Source organism: Eumetopias jubatus, unplaced genomic scaffold, assembly GCF_037043125.1.
Source record: "Eumetopias jubatus isolate StellerSeaLion01/CBP00866 unplaced genomic scaffold, mEumJub1_p1.0 scaffold_6, whole genome shotgun sequence".
Lineage (NCBI taxonomy): Eukaryota > Metazoa > Chordata > Mammalia > Carnivora > Otariidae > Eumetopias > Eumetopias jubatus.
The window spans coordinates 41,924,147-41,951,825 of NW_028274812.1; the positions used below are offsets into that span (position 1 = coordinate 41,924,147).

General features: G+C 34.6%; 1 protein-coding gene across 4 annotated transcripts in view; it reads left to right on the forward strand.

Moving 5' to 3' along the window:
• The window catches only part of TBC1D32 (TBC1 domain family member 32), a 196,732-nt gene that overhangs the window by 74,604 nt on the left and 94,449 nt on the right, over positions 1–27,679 (forward strand). For all 4 annotated transcript variants that reach the window (XM_028117067.2, XM_028117066.2, XM_028117068.2 and 1 more), the window contains 4 exons: positions 807–894; positions 3,104–3,222; positions 11,204–11,320; positions 22,649–22,737. In XM_028117067.2, coding sequence (XP_027972868.2) covers positions 807–894; positions 3,104–3,222; positions 11,204–11,320; positions 22,649–22,737 — 413 coding nt within the window. The remainder of the gene's footprint in view (positions 1–806; positions 895–3,103; positions 3,223–11,203; positions 11,321–22,648; positions 22,738–27,679) is intronic.

Below are 27,679 nucleotides of genomic sequence, written 5' to 3' on the forward strand. Positions count from 1 at the left end.
TGAAATGTCAAAAAAATATGAATTGTAAATGGTTAGCTTTGTTTAGAAGTCAACCATTTTATTAGCCAACCTGGTTATAACTAAGATCTGAGGAGGAATATTTTTTTAATGTCTATTATTTCCTTATTCTGTTTTCTGCCAAGAGTGATACTTTTGTACTTAATCATGAATATATGTATAATACTCTCTTTGTGACATAACAGATTATCCAGGGTCTTCTACAACACTGTTTAGAAACCTGTGTGTTAATGAGGATTCTTTGTGTGTGTGTAATATATATATATATATGTATATATATAATTACCTTAGGGAAAAAAAATCACATTTCGTCTAAAAATAATTACCATTGAGGAGATACTATTTTTTAAAGTTTTTTTTATTATTTACAAGTATATTTCAACTGGTAGTCAATATAGATTTATTAATGAGGAAATTTATTATTGAAGAACTAACCTAAGGAATAAAATAATAAAAGTTAAAAGTTGGAAGACATGCTCATCTTCATCTGGTCAAAGTCCCTTATTTTATGTATGACGAGACTTAGAACTAGAGAAAGAAGTGACTTGTTCAAGGCAAAAATCTACTTAATTTTAAGGCTGGGGCCAGAACCTATATCTGAAATAAGATTGTCAAAAATATTAACTCATTGTTAGGGTGTCTGAGTTTGTTTTGCTGCTCATTATCTTTACCTGAAAGAATGTCTATATTCTAAGAAGAAGAATCAGTAACTCTACATGTAACAAGTAGATAAAATATTATCATTTTATGTTTTCCTGCTTTTCATTGTTCCTTACTTATGTTGTTAGATCAGCAGGCATAAAAAGTTTGGCTATGGAGTTTTGGTAGCACAAGTGGCATCAACAGCAGCAGGTGCAATAGCACTACAAAGTTCAGGTAAGTTTTTCCTTTTAATTAAAATTCTAATTATTTTAAATAAAATGAGCAAGCCAATAGAAAATTTAACTGGCATGGTCAGCTCTCAGGATATTTATTTTAGAAAAGTTAGTAAGGCCCAGCTTTTCCCAAGTTAGGAAAAGTTAGGCCTTAGGTAAGGGAAAGTTATGGGGTTTCCTTTATTTTTTCTCTTCCATGAATTGCAATGGGGGATTTTTTTTTTCCCTTGAAAGATATGTATACACACATCCTTGTTCTCTTTTCTGAGAACAATGGAACATAAATTAAACTGAGAAGTACTTGATCTTTAGGAAGTTGTCTTCATCTTATAAATCAAAAGGATATCATCCTTTCAGTACAACTGAATCTTACAGGATTTCTTTCTTTCTTTCTTTTTCTTTTTGAATCTTCTAGGATTTCTTAGTGCTCAGTTTTAGTGGCCTGTATATGCTTCAAAATTTACAACCATAATAGTTAGCATACATACATACATCCCATTTCCTTATTTCCCTTCTTCCTCTTTTGCTTGTTGAAAGCTTCCCTCTCACCACTTAGCTTTCACCACTGTCTTTGCAGTCAGCATGTATTATCTACTATGGATTGGAGTTTTTAGAAGTTTAAACATCACTAACTTAATATATCTTAAGGTTAACTGAACCCTGAACCGGAGACAAGACATACCTCTAACAGATGCTATGGTTATATTTTTCAAAGCTTAAGGTTGATGAATTATAACATCACTGACCACAACTGATTCTCTCCTTAAATGAAAATATTTTACTATAATATATCTTAAAAACCTTTTGGCTAAACTAATTTGGACTATTTGTATTATGAAACATGTTTCTTGGTAGAAGTTGTCCTAAACTGAACAACTTATTTTTTCTTCTGCTCAGTATAAAATCTAATATACTGCCGTACTAGAGGCACATTAATGGGAGCATTTGGAGACTAGATTTTATCTCTGATTTCCTTGTTGGTCAAGTCATTAAGCTTCTAAGCCTCATGGTATCAAGCTTTTCATCAGAGGGTTAAATGCAGTTATTTTACAGGACAATGGAAGGAAGACTAACACTGCTTGAGTTCCTATGAACTTAGGGTACTATATTACTAACTCTACATATATCATCCCATTTATTCTTCATGGCAACCCTCAAATATAGCACTATTTCAGTTTTCAAAAGGGGGAACTGATGCTCTAAGAAGTCAAGGGATTTGTATAAGGACACACAACTACTGAGCTGGCAGGTTTATAATTTCAACCCTGATATTCTTGATTTCAGAGCCCATGTTTTTTCTCTTATACCACAGGAGACTTTCTGCTGTAATGTTATCACAAACTTTCCGATTTTATGATTAGATGTTCTGTTTTACACTTTTTTATGTAATTTGATTCTTCATAAAAGAATTTAAAAATCAACCTTAATAATCACTTTCACTAGATGGGCTATCTAGGGGTGCCTCGGTGGCTCAGTCATCTTCAGCTCAGGTCATGATCCCAGGGCCCTGGGATCAAGCCCCTCATCACGCTCCCTGCCCTGTGGGAAACGTGCTTCTCCCTCTCACACTTCCGCTGCTTGTGTTCCCTTTCACGCTGTCTCTCTCTCTGTCAAATAAATAAAATCTTTAAAAAAAAAAATCACTTTCATTTAGATATATAGTATCTGACTCGTGAAAATTTAAACTGAATTGAGCCTAAAGTTGTGTGAAATGAATCGTTTTAAGCATAAGAATTACAAAAAAAAAGTTATATTAGAATAAGGAACATTCACTCTTTAAGTGCCTACCCTGCCTTTTGATACCTGCTACATGCACACGCGCATGCACACATGCACATACATACCATCTTTCAGCTGCCTTTCATTGTTGGCTCATTTGCAGAGTAAAGTGTAAATCTTATTTTTCAGAAAAACATGCTCAGAAGTTATTGGCTAAGGGGTAAATACTAAGATTCAAAATTCAGTTCTCCAGGGAAATAGTGTCTCAGAATTTAGTCATTATGCAGTTTTATGACAATGAGGTATCATGAAGGTATAATGAACAGCAGGAGATATAATTTCTACCAAGGTTAGAGGTTATTTCTTATACAAGATGTAAGTATGTGTCTTTTGTCACTGTGGACCAATCTTATCAGAGGGATAATTATGTATTTTCCCATAATCCCAAGAAATAGTGTACTGTAAATATGATGTAACATAATTCTTCTTAGGGTTTATTAATGGACTTATAACTGAATTATGGGCCAATCTGGAATGTGGAAGAGATGATGTTAGAGTAACCCATCCCAGATCTACTCCAGTGGATCCTATTGACCGGAGCTGTCAAAAGGTAGGGAATGATCTGAGTATCTCTCTCAAAAATTACTTCATCCAGACTTTATATATATATTCAGTTACAACCAGCAGCTTTTCCAAACTTTCTCTTCTCTCCTTTATTTCATTTCTAATTTTTTTGTTTTCAAAATAAGTGGCTAGAACTACCAGTGTTCAAAGGGAATTGCATTTTGCAAGGATGTTTTCCTTTCACAATGTTTTTACTGTAATTTTTCTCTTAATAAAAAGTAATATACACTAGACATGCTATGAAAAAACAACCTCCCTGCCCCCACCAAAACCCTAAAACAAAAACCAAAGCAAAAAAAAAAAAAAAAAAGATAAGGAAGCTTTTTGCCCTTGGGTTTAAATCTAATAGAAAATTGTCAGGATTATTTGAAGGATGACTGGGCAAAGAGAAGATGCTATCATTTAGTGTAATGTGCCAAAAAAGGAGAAATTCTAAAGTACGTATACAATGTTCTGTTATAGTTCAGTGGCTTTTATGTATTTGATATGTTTCCCCAATTTTTTTTTTTTAATTTGCCATGTTAACTGTTAGATTAAAATCAGCATTGGGGAATAGATCTTTCACAATGTATTAGATATAGTCCATAATTAATAGAAATATGAAGAATAAGAGACATGTGACTCAAACCCAAAAAAGGCAACTAATAGAGATTGAAATGATGAAGAAATTGGAATTATATATAAGAATTTTGAAGGAATTGTTATAAGTAGTATGCAAAGGAAAATATGCTTGTAATGAATAAACAAACTGGAAATTATAGTAAAGAAATAGAAATCATATAAAAGAACCAGATAGAAATTCTAGAACTAAACTATCTTATCTGAAATAATTTTCTAGTTGGGCTTAATAGAATATTTAAATATTCTATTAAGAAGAACTAGTCCATGAACTTGAGATAGATAAATAGAAATTATATAATCTGAAGAACAGAAAAACTAGGGAATGCTTCTGTGATTTGTGAGACCTTATCAAAAGTTTTAATACGTTTGACTGATATATCAGAAGTAGAAGAAGAAAGGGAATGGGACAGAAAGATATTGAACAAAAGCTGAATTTCCAAATATCTTGAAAAATGTAAATTTATAGATCAAGAAACAGTGAATCGCAAGGAAGAATATGCAAAGAATGAAAATGCAAAGGCAACCACAGCAAGGCTCATTACAGCCAACAAACTGCTGAAAACTAAAGATAAAGAGAAAATCTTGAAAGAAGCCATAGAAAATCATACATAGAGGGGAACGGCAGAAAAATGTGCTGATGTCTCATTAGAAACTGTGGAGGCCAGAAGATAATAGAGCATCCTTAATGTGCTGAAAGGGGGAAGGCCAGTCAACCTAGAATTCTGTACCCAGCAAAAGTACTCAAGGATAATAGTAAAATAAACTTTAAAGGTTAAGAAAATATTTTTTAGCAGACTTGCATTTTATTTAACACAAAAGGAATTTCTTCAGGTTGAAGGACAATGATACCGATGGATATTTGGATTTTCAGACTGAAAAGAAATTGCAAGTAGGTGAGTGAGTATAAAAAAGCCTGTTGGGGCACCTAGGTGACTCAGTCCTTTAAGCATCTGAGTCTTGATTTTGGCTCGGGTCATGCTCTCAGGAACATGAAATCTGAGCCTTCTGTCAGGCTTGCGCTCAGTATGGCACCTGCTTGGGATTCTCTCTCTCCCTCTCCCTTTGCCCCTACCCCTTGCTCACTTGTGCTCATGTGCTCTTTCTCTCTCAAATAAATAAATAAAATCTTTAAAAAACAACAACAACCCTGTTTTTCTCTTAATTCATAGGACTCTTTAAAAGAAAACTATGACATATAGTGGGATTTATTTTATACTTAGAGGTAATATATATGACAGCTCTACTACACAGGGCAAGCAAATGGTATACTGGTATACAAATCTGTGTGGTTTCAAGATTCTAAAATTTTACATGAAGTGGAACAACATTAATTTTTAATCCCTAGAAAATATTTCTATTTCCATTATAAGGTTGGGATTTTCTTTAACAGTTCTTTGACTTTGAATTAGAAATGTCAGCGTAAACTAATGGTTAATTTCTATTAAAAAAACGTATACTCCTCTAAACTGTGAACTGAATTATCTAGAAATAACTCATAGCAAACATTCTTAGTTCCCAGCTTGTAGTTCTAAATATTATTCCCTAGGGAACTGGGATTTAATTTTACTGTCTTTTAAATTATAGAAAATAATAATGTGGCCTCCGTATATAATGAGGTACACTAAACTGATTTCCGGTCCAGCCTCCTCTTACCTCACGATACCTGTGTTTTGGAATATGATAGACAATAGTACCATGCGGCTACTTAAAACCTACTTAAACCTACTTAAAACCAAAGTTAAAAATTCAGTCCCTCAAGTACATTTAATCTTAAGTGTTCAGTAGCCACATGTAGGCAGCAATTGTTGCATAGTTCAAATAATATAACATTTCCAACACCACAGAGAGGTCTGTTGGACAGCTGACCTAGAAAAACCACAAAATAAAATGCAAAAAATAGAGCTAAAATAAAATCCTAAAAATAACCCCCAAAATGCAGAGAGGGACAGAAAAGGGATGGGAAAAAAGAAAACAAATAGGAAAATAGTAGCCCTAATCAATAACTGCATTACATGTAAGAGACTAAATATTTAAAATGCAGAGGTTTTCAGAATAAGACCCAAATATGTGCTGTCTCCAAGAAATTCACTTTAAAGAAAGACACTGATAAGTTGAAAGTCAATGAATAGAAAAAGAGAGGAAAAAATATACACTAGAAGACTGCAGTAGCCATATTTAATGTCAGAGACAGAGAAAATGAAGTAATGTTGGATTGAGAAACATTGGTCAATATATCAGGAGGATATAACAATCGTAAATTAGTTATGATCCTAGAAATGAGATTCAAAATATATGAAGTATTAACATAACTTAAGGAAAATATAGGCAAATCTACAGTAATACTGAAGATTTTAACATTCCTCTTTTAGCAATTGATGTAACAGATCTTTCAGTCTGTTCTCAGGTACACGATACGAATATCACTAGTTATCACTTGATCTAATTGTTCTTTTTTTTTTTTAAAGATTTTATTTATTTATTTGAGAGAGAGAGAATGAGAGACAGAGAGCACGAGAGGAAGGAGGGTCAGAGGGAGAAGCAGACTCCCTGCTGAGCAGAGAGCCCAATGTGGGACTCGATCCCCGGACTCCAGGATCATGACCTGAGCCGAAGGCAGTCGCTTAACCAACTGAGCCACCCAGGCGCCCCTGATCTAATTGTTCTTTATGGATTACTATATTCAGTGACTGCAGAACACATATTTCAAGAGCACTTAGCATGCTTACCAAGAGACTTGCTGGGCTAGAGTGTTAAGTCTGCATAAATTTAAAATGATTGGAATAATACAAAGTATGTTCTGAGACCACAGTGAGCCTAAGTATCACAAGCTAGAAACTGTAAAAGCCCATATATTTGGAAATACACCTCTAAATTCACACAGCTCAAAGAAGTTATAAGGGAGATTAGGAAATATTTTAAAGCAGAAAATAAAAGTAAAATAGAAATTTTGCAAATGTTTCTGAAGTAGTGCGAAGAGGGATATTTAACTGTAATATTTATATTAGAAATATCTAAAATTAATGAGTCAAGTTTTCACTCTAAGAAACTAGAAAAAGAACAGATTATACCCAAAGCAAATGGAAGAAAGGAAATAATGAACATTAGAGCAGAAATCAACGAAACAGAAAAAAGACAAATGGAAAAGTAACAAAGCCAAAAGTTGGTACTTGCAAATTATTATTAAAAATAATAAACCCCTGGCTAGACTCATCAAGAAAATGAGGGGCCCAAAGTTAATCAAGAATGAAAAAAGAGTTTCACTGAAGATCCTGTAGTTATTAAGGAATAATAAAGGAATATTATAATCAGCTTTATGCTGTAAGTTAAACAACTAAGATAAAATTGGCAAATTCCTTAAATATGCTTACCAAAACTGACCCAGTATAAAATAGAAAATCTGAATAGCTATGTGTCTGTTAAAGAAATCAAATTCATTATCAAATTCCATAGAGAGCCACGTGGTTTCACTGGTGAATTCTATGAAACTCTTATAGGAGAGAGAACAACACTCTCCCACAAGTTTTTTCACAAAACAGAGGTTGAAGAATCAAGTTCTAACTTTTGTGAGGAGACCATCATAATATTGATGTGGATGAGATAAAACTGTTACTGAAAAAAAAAGTATATCTGAGCATAGATTTAAATATTTAACAAAATATCAAATTGTATATAGTAATATATAAAAGGATCCATCATTTTTTATGATCAAGTGGGGTTTATCCCAAGCAACAGAAAGTTGGTTTCTCATTCTAAAATGGGACTATAATTCACTATATTAACAATACAGAAGACTCATATGATTTCAGTAGACATGGACACATCATTTGACAAAATTTAATGCCCATTTATGATAAAAACTTGGCAGATTTCATTCAATCTGATAAATACTATCTATCAAAAACATGAATCTCACATTTAATGGTGAAATATTGGACCTAAAATCTATTCACCCTTACCAACTTAACATTATATTAGATCTTAGTGCGATAAATTAAAAAAAAAAAAGGCATACAGATTAGAAAGATGTAAAACTATTTAAAATGGTTTGATTCTCTTATCAAATTTGCCTTTTTAAATCACTTTCTGATTTCTGTATTAGAAACTTAAAAATACATTTTTGGTCTAATAAGTATAATTGACAGAACCCCAAATTTTAATTTCTTTTCCCCCGGTATTGTCTCCCTTAAAATCATTTTCCTTCACAGTTTTCTATCTATAAGGTAAAATGAAATTCCCATTACTATTCTGGAAAAACTTGGTTCTTTTTCCTAGAGTGTAAAGGTAGTGATCATTAACATAGTACATCTCCTCCTGCCTACCTGCCTGCTACTTTGCAGTCATAGCTCTCATCTCCTCTTGCTTTGCTGTATAGTATGATCCTCCCAATGTCCTTCCAACCCTCTCCATTGTATGGTACCATCAGGTCACTTAGAGAACCATTTTAAATGATCTAATAGTGTATTTGTCCTCCATTACAGTGTGAGTTCTCGAGGGCAGGGACCATTCCTTTATTCAGTCATATTTTTATTCTTAGCATTTGGCATGATAGCTGATAAGCAGCTGGTGTTAAAGTATTTTGAATTAATAAGTGAATGGATGCTCATTATCAACCTGAAGGAGTTTTAATTCATAAAAAAAGTGTTTGATCTTGGGTAATTTTAAAATGCTTTGGTCTCAAGATATATCAAATATTTGACCTTTAATTAGTTTCTTTACTATTACTTTACAAAACCTTATTTTCTTCAAGACATGGAAGTAAAATGTTTTGTGCTAATATAAATTTTAGGATAATTAATGTTTGATATTAGCACATCTTATGATGTTTTCTTGGGAACTCATGATTATGTTATAAATAAGACATCACAATTTTATAGTATGCTAATGTTTTTAAAAAAATGCTCACTGTATGAAAAATGCATTTTTTTCTCCTAGAAACAAGTTGCTGAAATTTTCTCAAGTTTCTTTAAGATTATTTAGTTTGTTTTGTTCAAATATATTACTGAATTATTTTTACCTTATGTTTTACATAATTAGTTTAGAGTACCATATCAGAAGTTATCATGATTCTATGTGGTCTAGTTTGTTTTATTTCTTAGGTGAAAGGAGGAAGTTTCATGTTTACCCATGGAATTCCTCATGTGCAAATAATACAAAAATTCTCAGGATAGTATTGATATGTGATTTGTAAAGACCATGTGCCTTTATGGACAGTGTCAGATGTTAAGGTGAACATTTATTAAAAGTTTCTTGTAATAATAGATGGGAAGGATACTTTAAATAAGACTCATTTATAACTCTAAATACTGGGTAAATATTAAGAACATTTATAAAATATTTACATGTTTAAATTATAAAGCATTTTCTGCTTATTTTTTAGCATCTTATTTTTTTCATAAACTAGATGAATAATACAAATATGAAATCTATGTTAATCATCTTTGTAGTCAATACCTTGATTAGTGAATTTTTCCTAGGTGGTTTTGTAGGTGGCCATGAACTCTCTAGTTTCCCTGCAGTTCATTTTATGTATAATTAATTGACACATTCCTTAAACATCCTTTCCTTGATACCAGTTTTTTGTTTTGTTTTGTTTTCTCTATAGTGAACACTTCTTGCATAGTGTTCTTTAGATAAGCATTCAGTAAATGGCAACTAGGTTATTAAATTTAGTTATTCTACTTTATGATAACTTTATTGCTATCCAAATGATACTAGGTTTAAATCAGGAGTATATAGATTATTTTCTTAGAAGTAGTTAAAAATTCTATCTTCATTTTATGGCATATTCATGGGAAGAAAAGGAAACTTTTAAAGAATTCATTTTTCATTCTACAGCAACATTTTGTTAAAATCCACTGTGTTAAATATATTGACTATAACCAGTGTTATTTGTTAAGGAATATTGCATTTGGCATAATAAGGGTGGAGGTGGAGATAAAATGGACTGTACCTTCCAAGTCCTCAAACAAGGACTGTGTAGCACTGGTGACATTGTTAAATAGTGTCTGAAGATTATACTGGGACTTGTAATGAGTAATCTAGCCTGAAAATAAGAAAATGCCGATTAGTTCTGCCGCCAACTTTCTGATTGCGTGTCTTTGGCTGAGTCACTTAACTTCTCTGGTCCTTAAGTTTTTTCATCTAGTATGTGAGAGATTGAATTAACTATTCTTTTAAATTTTCTCGTGTTCTGATTACAGTGAAAATTCTTAATTTGATTCTCAAATTTTCTGAATCCAGTGAAATTTTTTTTAAATAAGCAGAAAACTTAATAGTTACAAATAAATACAACTAATACAATACGAATGAAACATACAAGTATTGGCAGAATACAGGGTTTCTAGAGGTGAATAGAGTTCATTAGAAAGCCTTCTAGAAAAAAAATGTGGCAAGTGTATGAAGTGGGATAATGAGTAAGTGGGAGGGTAGGAGGAATATGTTGGTAGGATCAAAAGGTTTGCATATGTGGCAGTCATTTATTTGAAGGAGACCACAGGCAGATTCAATTGACTGAAGTAGTGACTTCCTGCTGAGGAATAATGGAAAACAAGGCTTTTGACACTGTGAAGAGAAGAAAGGTGTCAATTAGTTAAGTGCCTTGAAAGTCTTGCTAAGGAGTTTAGGCTTGATAGTGATGGGCAACCACTGCATGCTTTTGTGCAGGTGATCCAAAGAATGAACTGTGCCTGAGAAAAATCTTCAGGTTGTTTTTAGTAAGATGAAATGTGAGAGCTTAAAAACTTCATGGAGAGATTAACTTGTTAAGATTGTACCAGAAAATGAGCTGGTTTTGATAGGTAAAGCCATGGCTTTTTAAAATTAACTATAATATTTAGGTTAGTTGGATTTACAGTTAGTTAGTAGTTAAAGGATAAAGAAAGCCTTGTGACCTGAATGTGAAAATATATAGAATTTATTACCTTGCTTCAGAGCCCCACCGTGTACTCTCTTGTATTTCTTACACATCAGTTAAAACAATTCATATAATGAGAAAGATGGATCAGTTCTTTTTTTAACATTTAATATTATTTTATTCAGCTTTTTCCAGCAATAAAATCATTTCATTTTTTCCTCAAAACCAAACTTTTTCAAGAGATACAAGACATTTTAAAACATTTTCCAACTCCTGTATATTCTGTTACAATTGTTATGCATTATCAGCACATAGATTATTGTTGAGGTTAGCTATTTGGCACTTAACGTATATATTTCACATTTATGTAGATTAATTAGGCTTATTTGAAAAAATTAAACCTCATAGTCATACTCCTATAAAACTGTATCATGGATGTGGTTGAAAAACATGCACCATTTAAATGACAGTGTTTTCTTTCTTCCCTGCCTAGTCTTTTCTAGCACTGGTGAACTTGTTACCTTATCCTGCTGTTTATGAGCTGGTAGGAAATCAAGATCTTCCTAATAAAGCAGAGTATTCTCTTCGTGAAGTCCCAACGTGTGTTATTGTAAGTCATTTTCTTTTAATCTTTACCTTATATAAATGATATTTGAGATTTGTAGTACAGTGCAGTTTGGCAAAAAAAAGGAACATTATTTAATGGTGTTTAAAGACTGATTTGATTTATTTACCCATGGGATATGCTCTGAATTATCTGTGCATGGGATTTTTGATCCACATCACCTAAAAGTTACAACACCTCTTAGAATACAAGGTTAATGCTCCCCAATCAGGAAAGAAACATGGCATAAACAGAAATATGTACATGAATGATTTTTAGATGGTTTATGTTACTAGTCACACCAGTGTTGCTTCTTCATTGGCTACAATAATTAGGATTAAACTAGATCCAAGGAGTCCAATACATTTTCTGCTTATATTTTAATGAACTACCTATTACTGCCCCATGAGGGCAGTATGTACATATTTATTTGAGACTTTTTTCATATTCATACTCCGAAATGGGTAACTTCTTTTAATCATTTAGAGATATTTAGTTTCTCATCTTTGGATAACTTTATGAATTAAGCACATAAAATATGTACTTATGCATTCATAAAGAATTATTTAATTAACACTGAAATTCTATTAATCATTCTTATTTTCTGGTCCCTTTGACCTGTGTGTTATTGTTTTTTCTATAGTTTTGCCCATGTGAATATTTTTAATTCTTGTTAATCCTGAACATTCTAATTTTGTAAAACTTTCTCTACTCTGGAAATTTTTGGATAATTTTATGAATGAAATATAAAGATAGATACATCTAATGTTGGATTTTTAATTTCTATTCTCTTTTCCTTGAAGTGTTTCAATTTTACATTGTGCTACTTGTATCTTGGCATTTCTTAAGTAGTTTTATAATTAGCCATTTATGTGTCTGTCTTCCCTGCTACCCTGTGAGTGCCTGAGAACAGGTAGGACATCTTAGTCATCCTTAGCATTTAGCACATAGTAGATGTCCAGTGAATGGTTTTTGAAGATATTCCTAAAAGTATTGCCTTTGTTGAAATCAGTTATGGGAGTCTTGTCACTCTCTCCTATGTCTGTGGTTCTACTTCTGGTTCTCTTCCAGCTTCTCTGATCTCTCTTATATAGTCTCCTTTGTGGACTTCTCTTCCTCTGCTGTCTGTTATCCAGATTGATCTCATCCAGTACTGTGACTTTAGTTGTATATGGACAGTTCTGACCTGTATTGCTCACCTGTCAAATCTATACTCAGATTTCTACCAGATAATGGACATCTGGAACACTGATGGGCATCTTAGTCTTACCACTTCTAGAACTGAATATAATGTGTTTTTTTTTTCCTATTTTAAATCAATTCCATTTCCTGTTTTCCTATCTCAGCATATGGCACCATCATCACATAATGCGCTAGAAACCTGGAAGTCATCATTGACTTCTCTTTCTGTACATGCAATTAATCACCATGTATAGATTTTTGCCTCCCTAATAACTACATCTTGTTTACTTTTTTTATTCCTATTAAGGCTACCTTAGCTCAGATTCTCATTTGTTGTCTAGATTACTTCAGTGAGATCCTAACTGCTTTTTTTCCCCCCAGTCTCAACCTGTAATTTATCCTCATGCTGATTTATTCTCAAAGTGGTCCTTTAGAAATGAAAACCGGATGTAGTAATTCTATTTAAAATCTTTGCTGACTTCCTTTTGCCTCCATGCGTAGCCATGTTCCTTTGCCTGACATACAGCTTCTCCTTGTTTCTCAAAGCCCTTTTTTTTTCTCTTGTCACCTTCCACTCTGATTTCCAGGGTCTTCGAACAAGTTTCTTCCTTTCTCTGGGGTCTGGAAGCTTTCTAAACCTTGCTTTTTGGCTAGATAGTATCTCCTCATTTTTCATGCTTTACTCAAAGGAAGTCATCTCATATGTCACAGTATTGTATAATTACTTTTGCATTTGTCTGTCCTAATGGACTGTAAAATCCATGAGGAGAGGAACTGGATTTTGTCTTTTGCCCAAAAAGTCTAGCAAGTTGTTGTTTTGTTTTTCTTTTGCTACTGTGAGCATGGTGGGTTCTCAGTAACTTCATTTTTTATTAATTATATGATAGGCTCTTAATGATCTTGGCCCTTCTTAGGCTTTATTCAAAAGAATTTAAATTTAGTATCTTTCTGTTTTCTTTGGGACTCCCGTGGCAGGAACCCTAGGAAGTTACACTGAGGAGCTGTGTGTGTGTGTGTGTGTGTGTGTGTGTGTGTGTGTGTGTGTGTGTATTTAACTGCATACATTCATGGGTGGGCTTTCTTTTGTGGATACTTTCAAACTTGCATTTAAAAAATGGTATAATAAACTCCCATATACTCAACACTAAACTTTAGCTTTTATCGACATTCTGTCAGTGTTCTGCCATCTATTCCCCTATTCTTAACCAGTTGCCTCTCCTTTACTTCTGCATTTTTCTTTTCCTGGAGAATTATAAAGCGTGTTTTAGGTATAATGCCAATTTATCTGTAAATAATTTAGTATGTATCTCTAAGTAATAAGGGCCTCTGGGTTTTGTTTTGTTTTGTTTGAATTACCACCTCGTAAACCATCATGGCTTTAATCATATCTAAAATGTTAGCTATAATCCTTTAATGTTATCTAATATGTGGTCTGTATAGAAGTTTCCTTTTTCTTAAGATGTCTTTTTTTTTTTTTAACAGTTGGTCAAGTCATGATCCAAACAAGGTCCATACATTGCATTCAGTCATTATGTCTTTTACATCTTTTTTCTAAAACAGTTCTTTCTTTGTTTCCATGCCATTGATTTATTGGAAAAACTGGGTTATTTGTCCTGGGTTGCATTGATTCATTGTTTCACCAGGAGATGTGAAATGGTGATTATATTCTGTTATTCTTTTTTTATATTTCACTGGAATTATTTAATAAAGGAAACCCTGAAAAAGTTTTTTTTTTTCAGGCATGGCAGAATAAATGCTTGACTATTTATAAATTTTCAAAATAGTGAATTGGTCTAGTAATCTCCAAAAGGGATGTTTTTTATTATTATCATTATGAGCTTCTAGTTTTTATATGTATATGTTTCAATCCAGCACAGTTAGTCATTATTGCTTTTGATAATCAAGATATTCTTTGGCTACAGAGTCCTTTTGACATGTTGTTATTCCTGTTTGATATATTTCTTTCTAATGTAAGATGTTCTGGGCTCATTGTATACATTTTCTGGCTCAGTCCTGGAATCGGCCATCTTCAAAGAGTTGTCGTTCCTTTTACTAGGACTTGCTATTTAGAAACTATAACCGGGACACTAGAAATTTTCATCGTTTAGGGTTGTCATTATTTCTAGTCCTTTCAGGGGACAGCTGAAGAGTATAAGTATTTTTTTTTAAAGAGAAATTCATCATGATCCTATATTGAGTTTTTTCTTAGATTTTTCTCTTTCACTGAAAAGCTTGGTTACTAATGACATGAACGAAACTACTTATTTGCTTTTATTGTACAGTGTACATATAATAGTTCAGAATAAAATTAGTGCATGCATATTGACATTTCATTTCAGTTAGTTTTGTTATTAGAATTTATGCCACCAGGGATTTGCAATCAAAATGTTGTGTTTTAAAGTTACTTGAAGTAAATCTCTGTTCTGCCTTGTTATGCCACTAACTGAATAGACTTGTTTTAGAATGTTCTAAATTGAGAGGTTGTTTTACCTTTTGTATTAATTTTGTCTTTTTGATTCTTACATGATTTAATGTTCTTTTAAAATATGTGACTCCAATATGTAACAAGGCATAGTCACAGAATGTGCTTACATATTAATCCCTTTTGTCCTTTTTCACCATATGTATGTATTGATCTTCATTATAATAGCAGTTAGCTCCATGTAGCTATTTAAATTTAAATTAATGACAACTAAATAAAATTCAAAATTTCTCTCCTGTAAGTTCTATCCACATTTCAAGTTTTCAAGTACCCACTAGCTATAGGTGGCCAGTGACTACCACATTAAATAGCACAGACAGAATATTTCCATCATTGCAGAAAGTTCTTTTTTATAGCACTGCCTTATAGCTAACACTTTTTGTTAGTTTTTGGCTTATCTTTCAACTGTTACTTTACAACTGTTACTTTAAAAAATAATATATTTTCTTTCCCTCCAGACTTAAGCAAAAGATAGTATGCTCTAAACACTGCCCTGTCTGCATTTTTCTTTTAATTCTTTACCTTTGAGATTACTGCATACCAGTATATAGAGCTCCACCCTTAGCCTTTTCTACAAATGCATGGTATACTGTTGTGCTAGAGTTTATTCATCCAATCATCTATTGGTGGACACTGGATTCTTTAAGGTTTTTGCTATTATAAGTTATGCCAAAATTAATAGCTTGGTTTATATTTATTGTATTTATCAGTGTGCCTATATAGTTTTTCTGCTGTTGCATAACAACTTGCTACAAACTAAACAAATTAAAACCACACATTTAGGAGTTCACAGTTTTGTACATCAGAAATCTCGCACTGTGTTTCTGGGTTTTCTGCTCAGAGTATTATTATAAGCCGAAATCAAGATGGTGGCCAGGCTAAGTGCTCATCTGGAGGCCCTGGGGAAAACTGCAATTCCAAATTAATACTAGGCAGAATTCTTAGGTTGTAGGACTTAAGTGCCTGGCTTTCTGCTGGCTGTCAGGCAGGAGTTGCTCCTGGGGTTTTTTTTCTGTGGCCCTCTCCATTTCAACTGTGAACAACATCCCTTCCGTCAAATCCCTTTCATGCTTTGAATCTGTCTGACTTCCTCTCCTGTGAACAGCCCCGAGAAAATTCTTTTCTTTTGAATGGCTCTTGTGATGATATCAGAGCCACTTGGATAATCTCCTATTTTAAAATCAATTAAGGACTTCCACAAAAATCTCTTCACAGCAATACATGCATTAGTGTTTAAGGCCTCAGAATCTTGGGGCTCTTAAATTCTGCCCACTATAGAATCTTTGGGCTAGATTTCTAGAAGTGGGATCACTGGGTTGAAAGGTAAATTCATATGTAATTTTAGTATATATTGCTAGTTTTTTATACACAGGGAATAATCTTTCTGCTTTCCCATCAATGAGCTATAATAGTGACTGTTTTTTAGTAGTCTCATTAAGAAGTTTATGTGATCAGAGGTTTAGATAACTGTCTGACGGAGAAAAATATTAATGTATGTTTTTCTTGTGAATAGCACATTTTTTCATATGCTTAATGGCCATTGGTGACTTCTCAGTGGTGTTTCAATTTATTTTTATTAATTTTCTCTTTGTTTTCTTTTTCTTACTTTTGAGGAATTCTTTATATTTTCGGATGTTAGACCTTAACTTCTCATGATTTCATAGCAGGTATCTACCAAAACTCTAGGTCCTGCAAACAACTCTCAAGTTGCACTTTAGTGAGTTAAAGGTCAATAACAAAATATTCTGTCCCTTTAATACATATAATCTTTGATTGTTTTTCAGTTCCTATCACTTAATTTGCAGCTATATAAGTGATGTATTAGGTAAGACCCCTTTGGTTATTGGAAAAACTCCGTTTGAATTAGTTTCAGCGGAAGAGGAAATTTATTGACCTGCATAAGAAAATTTATTGGCATGCAATGGAAAAAAGACATTCTCTTCAATAAATGGTGCTAGGAAGATTGGACAGCTATATACAGAAGAATGAAACTCAACCATTCTCTAGTACCATACACAAAGATAAACTCAAAATGGATGAAAGACCTCAATGTCAGATAGGAATCCATCAAAATCCTAGAGGAGAACATAGGCAGTAACCTCTTCGGCATCAGCCACAACAATTTGTTTCAAGATACATCTCCAAAGGCAAGTGAAACAAAAGCAAAAATGAACTTTTGGGACTTCATCAAGATAAAAAGCTTCTGCACAGCAAAGGAAACAACAAAACAAAGAGGCAACCCACAGGATGGGAGAAGATACACTACAGACAAAGGGCTGATATCCAAGATCTATAAAGAACTTCTCAAACTCAACACCCAAAAAACAAATAATCAAGTCAAAAAATGGGCAGAAGACATGAACAGACACTTCTCCAAAGAAGATATACAAATGGCTAATGAAAAAATGTTCATCATCATTAGCCATCAGGGAAATTCAAATCAAAACCACATTGAGATACCACCTTACACCAGTTAGAATGGCAAAAATTGACAAGGCAAGAAACAACAAATGTTGGAGAGGTTGTGGAGAAAGGGGAACCCTCTTACACTGTTGGTGGGAATGCAAGTTGGAACAGCCACTTTGGAAAACAGTGTGGAGGTGCCTCAAAATATTAAAAATAGAGCTACCCTATGACCCAGCAATTGCACTCCTGGGTATTTACCCCAAAGACACAGATGTAGTGAAAAGAAGGGCCACATGCACCCCAATGTTCATAGCGGCAATGTCCGCAATAGCCAAACTGTGAAAAGAGCCGAGATGCCCTTCAACAGATGAATGGATAAAGAAGATGGGGTCCATATATACAATGGAATATTACTCAGCCATCAGAAAGGATGAATACCCAACTTTTACATCAACATGGATGGGACTGGAGGAGATTATGCTAAGTGAAATAAGTCAAGCAGAGAAAGTCAATTGTCATATGGTTTCACTTTTTTGTGGAACATAAGGAATAGCATGGAGGACGTTAGGAGAAGGAAGGGAGAAATGAAGGGGGGGAAATCAGAGGGGGAGAGGAACCATGAGAGACTATGGGCTCCAAGAAACAAACTGAGGGTTTCAGAGGGGAGGAGGGTAGGGGGATGGGTTAGCTTGGTGATGGGTTTTAAGGAGGGCATGTACTGCTTGGAGCACTGGATGTTATACGAAAACAATGAATTGTGGATCACCACATCAAAAACTAATGACGTACTGTATGGTGACTAACAACATAATAAAATAAAATAAAATTTAAATAAATAAATAAAATCTTAAAAAAAAAATTTGTTGGCTCTAGTAAACATCTGCAGCTTATGTGGAGTAATGGTGTGGGAGATAACTGAGAAACTTGGATGCCAGTACCAGTGACAGGAGTATTCCATATTCTTAACAAGAGGTGATGGCTGATTATGATTCTCTTCGCATAACCGAGGAGTATAAACAATTATTTAACCTAAGGGAGAACTTGCTAATTGTCAGAGCTGACTAAAAGTGGGATAGGCTGCCTTGGGATTCTGTAAGTTTCTTATCCTGAGTTCTTTTTGGTGGAGATATTGCAGATCAGATCCAAGAACCTATTGGATGGTTGTAGTACATAATCTTTAAGCTCTTTTTCAACCCTGAGAATATGTTTGCAGTATTTAGCATAATGCCTGGCACACAGTAGATGTGCAGATATGCTAAATAAAATATTTGTAGACTTCATTTTGCCACAAGAGCAAAGAACAAAACAAAAAACAAGGACAAGTAGAAATAGAACTTTGAATGTAGTCAGGTTCACATCTGTCTGTCTCTCTGTGTCATCTTGTCCTGTTACTGCTCTCTATCTTGGCTTTATTGAAAGCTATACATAGTGTAGTGGTTAAGAGTCTGTATTCTGAAGCGAGACTGCCTGGATTAGATTCCCAGTTCTGCCTTTTACAAACTATATGACTTCAGACAAGGTAAACCTTAATTTTCTGTTAAAAGAGCAATTACGTTCCTATCCCAGGGTTGTTGTGAGAATTAAGTGAAATATAAAAGTTTAAGTCACTGCTTGGCAGGTAATAAATGCTATAGAATTGTCTGGTATAATTATTATTAGTGTTTTCTTCTTGAGATGGTGTTCTCTATAGGGCAGTACATAGACTCCCTGTTACTCTATACTGACATCTTCACCATTTCCCCTTGTCTTTGTTTCCTACGGCTGCCATAACAAATGACCACAAACTGGATAGTTGACAACAACAGAAATTTATTCTCTTACAATTCTGGAGGACGGATGTCTAAAATCAAGGTGTTGGGGCGCCTGGGTGGCTCAGTCGTTAAGCATCTGCCTTCGGCTCAGGTCATGATCCCAGGGTCCTGGGATCGAGCCCCGCGTCGGGCTCCCTGCTCGGCAGGAAGCCTGCTTCTCCCTCTCCCACTCCCCCTGCTTGTGTTCCCTCTCTCGCTGTCTCTCTCTCTGTCAAATAAATAAATTAAAAAATAAAAATAAAAAAAAGTAAAATCAAGGTGTTAATAGGGCCACCTTCCATCCAGAGAATCCAGGGGAGAATTCTTCCTTGCCGCCTCCAGCTTCTAGTTGTTCCCGGCATGCCATGTCTTGTTGCTACATAACTCCAGTTTCTGCCCTCCATCTTCACAAGGCTCTCTCCCTCATCTGTCTTAAATCTCCCCTTGTCTTTCTCTTCTAAGGACACTTGTCACAGTCTTACGGCCCAGTTGGGTTAATCCAGGATGATCTTATCTCAGAATTCTTAATTACCTCTTCAAACACTCTTTTTCCAAATAGGGTAACAATCATAGGTTCTGGAGATTAGAACGTGGACATATCTTTTGTTGGGGGTCACAATTTAATTCACTATGCCACCAAACAGGAGAGTGGCCTTTTCCTCTACTTCTCTCCTGTAGACTGAACGTGTACCCCCCAAATTCATATGTTGAAACCTAATCCCCAATGTGATATTTGGAGGTGGGCCTTCGGGACGTGATTAGTATCTTTAAAAAAAAAAAAAAATAGACTCCGGTTTTGCACAATGGTAGTATCGTAGCCAATGAGGTTTATCTGAGGTGCTGCAATTATGGCTGATTAAAAAAAAAAATAGACTAGAAAAATCCCTGACCCCTTCTGTCGTGTGAAGGCATAGTGAAAAGATGACTGTCTATAAACTAGAAAGTGGGTCCTTGCCAGACACAAAATCTTCTGGTGCCTTGATTTTGGACTTCTCAGCATCCAGAACTGTAAGAAATAAAATTTCTGTTGTTTATAAATCACCCAGGCTATGGTACTCTTGTTACAGCAGCCAGAATGGATGAAGACCCCTCCCACTTGAAAAATTCCAAGGAAGAATGTTGAAGTTGAGTTTTGTTTGGGGATGTTCATAGGCTAACCAGTCACAAGCCACTCCTAGTGGTGCAGGTGCAGGAGTATTGGCATTATAACTGATCTCTCCCTCTCCTTTCACAGCAGGCCCTCAGGCATGTATGTATTTATGTGAATAGATATTCCTTTGCTTTCCTAGTTTTGGTCTCATTCTGGCCTACTAGATCATTGAATGTATTTTCCAGCTGGACAGTATCCTTTGAAAGAATTTCAGACTTGTTTTTGTTTTTGTTTGTTTGAGTCTCAGGCCTTACTTGCCACTAGCTCATTGTTTGGAAGATGCTGCTTGATTTAGAAAAGTGATTGCCTTATTGACACATGTTGCAGTGCTTAGAAACTGAAGTTCTCCATAAGGCAGGCTTCCCAGGAGTTTCGTTTTCTTCCCTAAGTGGTGATCCATCAACGTAATCCTCTTTAAAGAACATACTATCTACTGTAACATTTGTTCTCTGAAAATGCATTATCATTGATAGACCCCTGCAATCTACTCTTCCATTAGCTTGCTGGTAATACATTCTCTCTTTTATTCTTAACATATCCAGTACTTAGGTATGGAACTAGAACTTTATATAGAGTCCCAAAGTGTCACCGGCTGTCAAAGTCTGAGCTTAGTATTCAGATAGATGGACAAATTTCAGTCACCTATACTAGTATCCTACTAATGAAGAGGAATCTGTAGTAATCCTTCCAGAAGCTACTATGCATAGAACTGATTGGCAGATTCTCTTCTCTCAGATAAGAGAAGGCCAGTGATACATAATTCTAGATTAATCTCTGAAGATTATGATAAAACAGTGATCATTTCTTAAATTATTTTAAGCAGTAAAAATACCTTTTTGAAGCAACACTTGGCAAACAAGTTTGTCCAACAAGTTTGCACACACTGTAAAGACTACTGAATAGTATCCAGGTGCCTGGACAAGTCAAGGAGAGCTCCACAGCTCTGTCACTGTGGTTAATCAGGACTGTCAGAGGAGAAATTAGGAAAAAGAAGAGAGTGGGATTATTGAGAATCTGAATGTGAAGCTGGCAATATCAATGAATTACTTAGTTCATGTTCTGTCATAAGGTTTGAAACAAGGAGTGCCCAGCTAAGAAGCAGACAGAATGACAGATTTTAAGATAGCAATCATTTTATTCTTCATTTTAGGTAGTTTATTTAATATTTGCTGATTATAAACTTTTGAGTACTTAGAAATTTTTGCAAGATATCCGTAGAATGATAATAAATGCATTCCTAAGTGTTAGGTATAAACTTTTACTATACAACTTGACACAAAATACAGTTTTTACTATGTTTTGATTTGTGTTTTTCAAGTTTTGAAAGATTCATTATTTCCTCAACCTTGCAAAGTCATTTCCATGCTTCTTATTTGATCATATGACATTTGTACTATCATCCACGTAGACCTCTGTAAATATTACATGACTTTACTCCCTAGCAAAACCTTCATTTTGACCTATCATAGGTCACAGAAATGTCTTCAATTTGAACTCACTGGAGGGTAGCAAGTTTCTTGGTCAGGAAAATGAGCAATGAGAGAGACAAGTATTCATCTATGAATAAATTTCTTAGGCCTAAACCCAAAGAAATATTATAAAATATAGGGCATTATAGCAGGGCATTATAAAAAGAAAGACTTTTAGAGAGTGCTCAAAATCGCATAGTTGGCTTACATTGTCAGGGCTTGGGATGTCTGGTGGCACCTGGGTCATCAGGTTCTCTCTGCACTTGCATCGTGATTTTTAAGCCTGGCTAGACAGTGCAACAACTTGGAAGTCTTTTAAAAGGATATTAATGTCAGAATCTGACCCCCAAGGATAGTGACTTAATTGGTCATTATTCATATATTCGTATGCCTGGGCATTATTCATATATTTATATGTATATATAATTTTTTTTAAAGTTCTCTAGGTAATTCCAATGTTCAACCAGGGTTGGAAACCACTGATTTACATGAGCAGAGACTATTAACAAAATTTCAGCTACTAGATAAAACTATTTAAATCCACTGTTCATGCTTTACATTTGTAGATAAGTTGCTCATGCAATACCACAATGGGGTAGAAATTAGTGATTCTCCACTTTGGCTAAACATTAGATGACTCATTTCAGGAACTTTGACAAATCTTAATACCCAGACACACCTAGACCAATTAATTCAGAATCTCTAAGGGTGAGACTTGGGCATCTTTTTTTTTTTTTTTTAACCTCTCTCTAGGTAATCAAATGTAAAGCCAATTTTGAGAACCATAAATCGAAATAAATCTTTGTTGAGTTGATTTTTCTTTAAATGGTCTCACTCCAACTTTTTCTTTTTCAGGATATTATAGATAGACTTATAATTTTGAATTCAGAAGCTAAGATTCGTTCTTTATTCAACTATGAACAATCACACATCTTTGGTCTAAGGTAAGGTGCTAAATTTTACCTGAGGTACATTTTCTATCTTGCAGAAACAATTAAGCATATGTTCTGTATACTTTCAAAAAGTATTGAAAATGAGCAAATTTTTAAAGCATGTTTAAAGGTTAGTTGTAACTTTAGACAAAATAAATATAGCTATTAGGTTTTTATATAATGGCTTTTGTCTACATTTAGGCTCTGTGTTAGTACAATGTCTTCCACTTTTGTTTGATTTATATTACAAATGCCTCTTTAAAAAGAGGCATTTTGCTTACTCTACAGTTTACTTGGGAGTCAACTGGGGTTTCCCTGGGTTGGTATTTGATAGGACTCCTTCCATAATAGAGACTTGAAAAAGGCCTGAAAATGCATGATTTATCTTGAGGCTCAAATTTTGCTCCTCGATGTTAACCATTACTCCTTAATCTCAGTTTTCCCAAGGTTTAAACCTTTTTGGTCATATATACACCTATAATTTGTTTTCCTATCTATAAATTACCACTTTTAAAAACAGCTGGATAGGTTTGTGTTTCTTTTTTTTTCCCCCTTTCTACTAGCAAAGTAACTTTTTCAGCCAACAGGGAGGGGATCAGTGAGAATGCTCTACCTAAGAAATAAAGCAATCACTTTTTAAAAATTAGAATCTCTGATGGTAGTATATATTACAGATCTTATACTCAAACTTTTTTTTTTTTACCATTAATAGCTGAGTTTCATTTTTGGACTTTTTAGTTCAAAGAAGGTAGAAAAACTGTAGCTATTATAGTTCTTTGAATGGTGTGTCCTTTATCTCAAAATGTATTTTCACATTACATTTTAACTTCTCATGTATAGCATCAGGTACATCATATAGCAAGCAATGATGAAAATACTAGGAAAAATCTATTCAGTAGAACTTGCTTCTGCATAGCAAGTATATTTCTGAGTTTTGTAGTTATAGAATATAGATTCTAGCTTCTTTTTACTGATACAGTGAGTGAATGTCTTTTTCTTTATATAAAGAAGGTAGGGCGCCTGGGTGGCTCAGTCGTTAAGCGTCTGCCTTCGGCTCAGGTCATGATCTCAGGGTCCTGGGATCGAGTCCCACATCGGGCTCCTTGCTCTGCAGGAAGCCTGCTTCTCCCTCTCCCACTCCCCCTGCTTGTGTTCCTGCTCTCGCTGTCTCTCTCTCTGTCAAATAAATAAATAAAATCTTTAAAAAAAAGAAAAAAAAGAAGAGTAGTATTTTTCCCTAGTATTCTTGTTAAAAAAATAATAGGATTTTAATTCATGTAAAAAGCCATCCAAGAAGTAAAATGTCCCAGGGAATAAAATATATTAATTTGCATAGCATGTGCTTTTTTCAAATGGAATGCAATATCCAAATGGAGTCATTCTGTTCTACACGAGAAAATTTGCCATGGCATTGTCGATACATGTAATAGAGTTGTGTGGTATACAGTGGTTAGATCAGCAACATGGACTCTGGAGTCAAGACTGCTTGCTCTTTACTAGCTGTGTGAGTTGGGATCTCAGATACCATCTGTAAGAGGAAAATTGTATTATTTTCTTCATAGAACTATTATGGGAATTGCATAAGAAAAATTAAAATGACTTAACTGTGCCTGGCATGTAGCAAGCACTATAAAAATATTCATAATAGATGTAGTAGCAGTAGTACTTCAAGTGTTTATATCTGCTTGCTTTATATGATTTTTGTGTTTGACTAGGAAGTAAATTTTGTCTTCATTCTTTCAGTACCCCAGTAGTCTTCTACATGCTGCCAAGTGATTTGCTATGTTTACAGCATCAGCAATAAGAGAAAGAAAAAGGGCGCCTGGGTGGGTCAGTTGGTTGAGCGACTGCCTTTGGCTCAGGTCATGATCCTGGAGTCCCGGGATCGAGTCCCACATCGGGCTCCCTGCTCGGCGGGGAGTCTGCTTCTCCCTCTGACCCTCTTCCTTCTCGTGCTCTCTATCTCTCATTCTCTCCCTCTCAAATAAATAAATAAAAATCTTTAAAAAAAAAAATAAGAGAAAGAAAAAGACCAAATCATTTTCTGAGGAAAAGTTTGTATTTTATTTTTTGTGCTTTTTTAACAAGTTTTTCTTTGACAATATGTTTATTTCATTGTATTTCCAAGTTTATGTTCATAATATTCAGTTATATTTTTAGGTCATACATTTGAGGTTAGATACTTTGCTTTCTTCTAATAATTCAGTCTAGCTTTGATCTTTGTGGACCAATAGTGATAATTTATATCATAGCTTTGTATTCTATAAATCTTGTGTTTCTCTGTGTTTTGGATTCTTACCTACATCATTTTCTTTACTTTCTACATTGGTTTTGTTTCTAATTGTACCTTTATTATACCGTTCCCTTCAGTAGATCATCTCATGAGTGTATTTGCCTTCTATACTTAGCACTGCTTGTTCCATTCACTTTTTCCCCCTCTGAATAAGGGTACATTTAATACAGTTTCTGTAGGTTTGCCACAGCACTTAGATGAGGCTAATACAGGGCTTAGTGAAATGTGGATTTTCACTTTTTTTTTTAAGATTTTATTTATTTATTTGACAGAAAGATACACAGCGAGAGAGGGAACACAAGCAGAGGGAGTGGGAGAGGGAGAAGCAGGCTTCCCACCGAGCAGGGAGCCCGACCTGGGGCTCGATCCAGGGACCCTGGGATCATAAACTGAGCTGAAGGCAGATGCTTAACAGCTGAGCCACCCAGGCGCCCCATGAATTTTCACTTTTTAATAGAATCACATCCTCTGTAAATTTCTGAATTTTTATTTGTTCAGATCCTAGAAATCTTGTAAATGACTAATATATGAGAAGGTTGCTCCTTTGATTAGCCCTCCTATCCTCTTTGTTTCCACTTCTAGCCTGTCCTTTTCTAATTTTGGTATCTGGGTGCAGACATGCCCTCACATGTCTCATCTTACAATGAAACACACTCGAAAAGAAATTTCTCTTGACCTCCTGTCTCTGAAGTCACTGGCCTGTTTCTCTTCCTCTCATCATAGCAAGTAATCTGTACAAACTGTCCCCACTTGCTCACCTCTCTTTACTTTTCAGCCCACTTAGATTTGACATTGACTCTATTAACTCTGTCAGAATTGCACATCCTGCTCAAGTCGCTTGTAGCTTCTATGCTGATGAATGTAATAGATTCTTCTCTTTTTAATTCTCTTCTTATTATAACTATCAGCATTTGATAGAGTGGACCATTTCTTTCTATGTGAAAGTTCTCTTTGTTTCTGTGACACTTCCACAGCTGCTATTTTTTCTCTTTTGCATTTTCTAAGCAATTTTTAGAATTTGGAATACTAAAGGTGCACCTAGGTGGCTCAGTCGGTTAAGCCACTGCCTTCGGCTTGGGTCATGATCCTGGAGTCCTGGGATCGAGTCCTACATCGGGCTCCCTGCTCAGCAGGGAGTCTGCTTCTCCCTCTGACCCTTCCCCCTCTCATGTGCTCTCTCTCTTTCTCTCTTTCTCATTCTCGCTCTCTCAAATAAATAAGTAAAATCTTAAAAAAAAGAAGAATTTGGAATACTAAGGACTTTGTCCCAGTTGCACTTTTTCCTCTTTGTTCTACCCCAAGTTCATCCACTTACACCTTTACCTTTAAGTATCCTGTATGTCTGTGGGTGCCCCACAGTTTATATCCCTAACCTAAATCATTATTCGGAGCTACCAGGTTCAAATATACAACTCTCTCTTGACATCTCAATTCGTACATTTCTTGGACATCACAAACTTAACATGTCTAAAACTGAACTTTTGGATCTCCTCCCACAAAAACAAACAAAACAAAATAAATCTTCTGTTTCCATCTCATTAAGTGGCCCAACCAACTATTCAGTTGCTCAGTCTTGAAAGTCATCTTAACTTTTTTTCTTTGTTTTTCAAACAGTGATTTATCTTTATTATAAAGAAATTAACCAACACAGGAGACTAATTATAATACATTAAGTGACATTCTTCCTAACTCTGAAAGTAACATTATTTTTTAAAATTTTAATTCCAGGGGCACCCGAGTGGCTCAATTGTTAAGTGTCTGCCTTCGGCTCAGGTCATGATCCCAGGGTCCTGGGATCGAGCCCCACATCGGGCTCTCTGCTCAGTGGGAAGCCTGCTTCTCCCTCTCACACTCCCCCTGCTTGTGTTCCTTCTCTCATTGTCTCTCTCTCTCTGTCAAATAAATAAATCAAATCTTTAAAAAAAATAAAAAATAAAAAAAATAAAAATTTTAACTCCAGTGTAGTTAACATACAGTGTTATATATTAGTTTCGGGTGTATAATACAGTGATTCGATAGTTCTATATTTAGTGCTCATCAAGTCAGTGTACTCTTAATCCCCTGCACCTATCTGAAAGTAACATTAACATTGAGGAAAATTATTCTGGACATCTTTTTGCGCATGTACATACAGAAGAATAGATATATGGAGATAATTTTATAAAAATGGAATCATATTTAAATTTACCATTTTAATTTAAATTTTAAATTCTAACTGAATTTTATAGAAAAGAAAAACTAGTGAAACAGAAGAAATGGCTGAATTTCAAATAACTGTTTTTTCACTCCAGGTGTTAGTATTTCCCCAGAGATTCCTCTAAGTTTAAGAAAGAAAAGATTATGTAAAACATTTCAAGTGGTTTGAACATTATATTTCACTTCTAGACAATATTGATTGACTCTACTATGAGAGATGAGGACGTTATTGCTCTCATTGGCCTCCCACCTTCCCTGTGTCCACCTGTGTTAGAAGGATGTTCTGCCATTTCCTAACCTGCCTTCCTAAGTCCTCGATCTTATTTTCTTCTCTACCCAGGAGGGAGATTAAACTAATCCAGGTTTCTTAGTGTAGTGACATGAGATAGGCAGCACTTCTTTAATATGACTGCAGATTAATATTTATAATTGTTAGTTTACTCTTCTCTACTTCATTTACTCCGT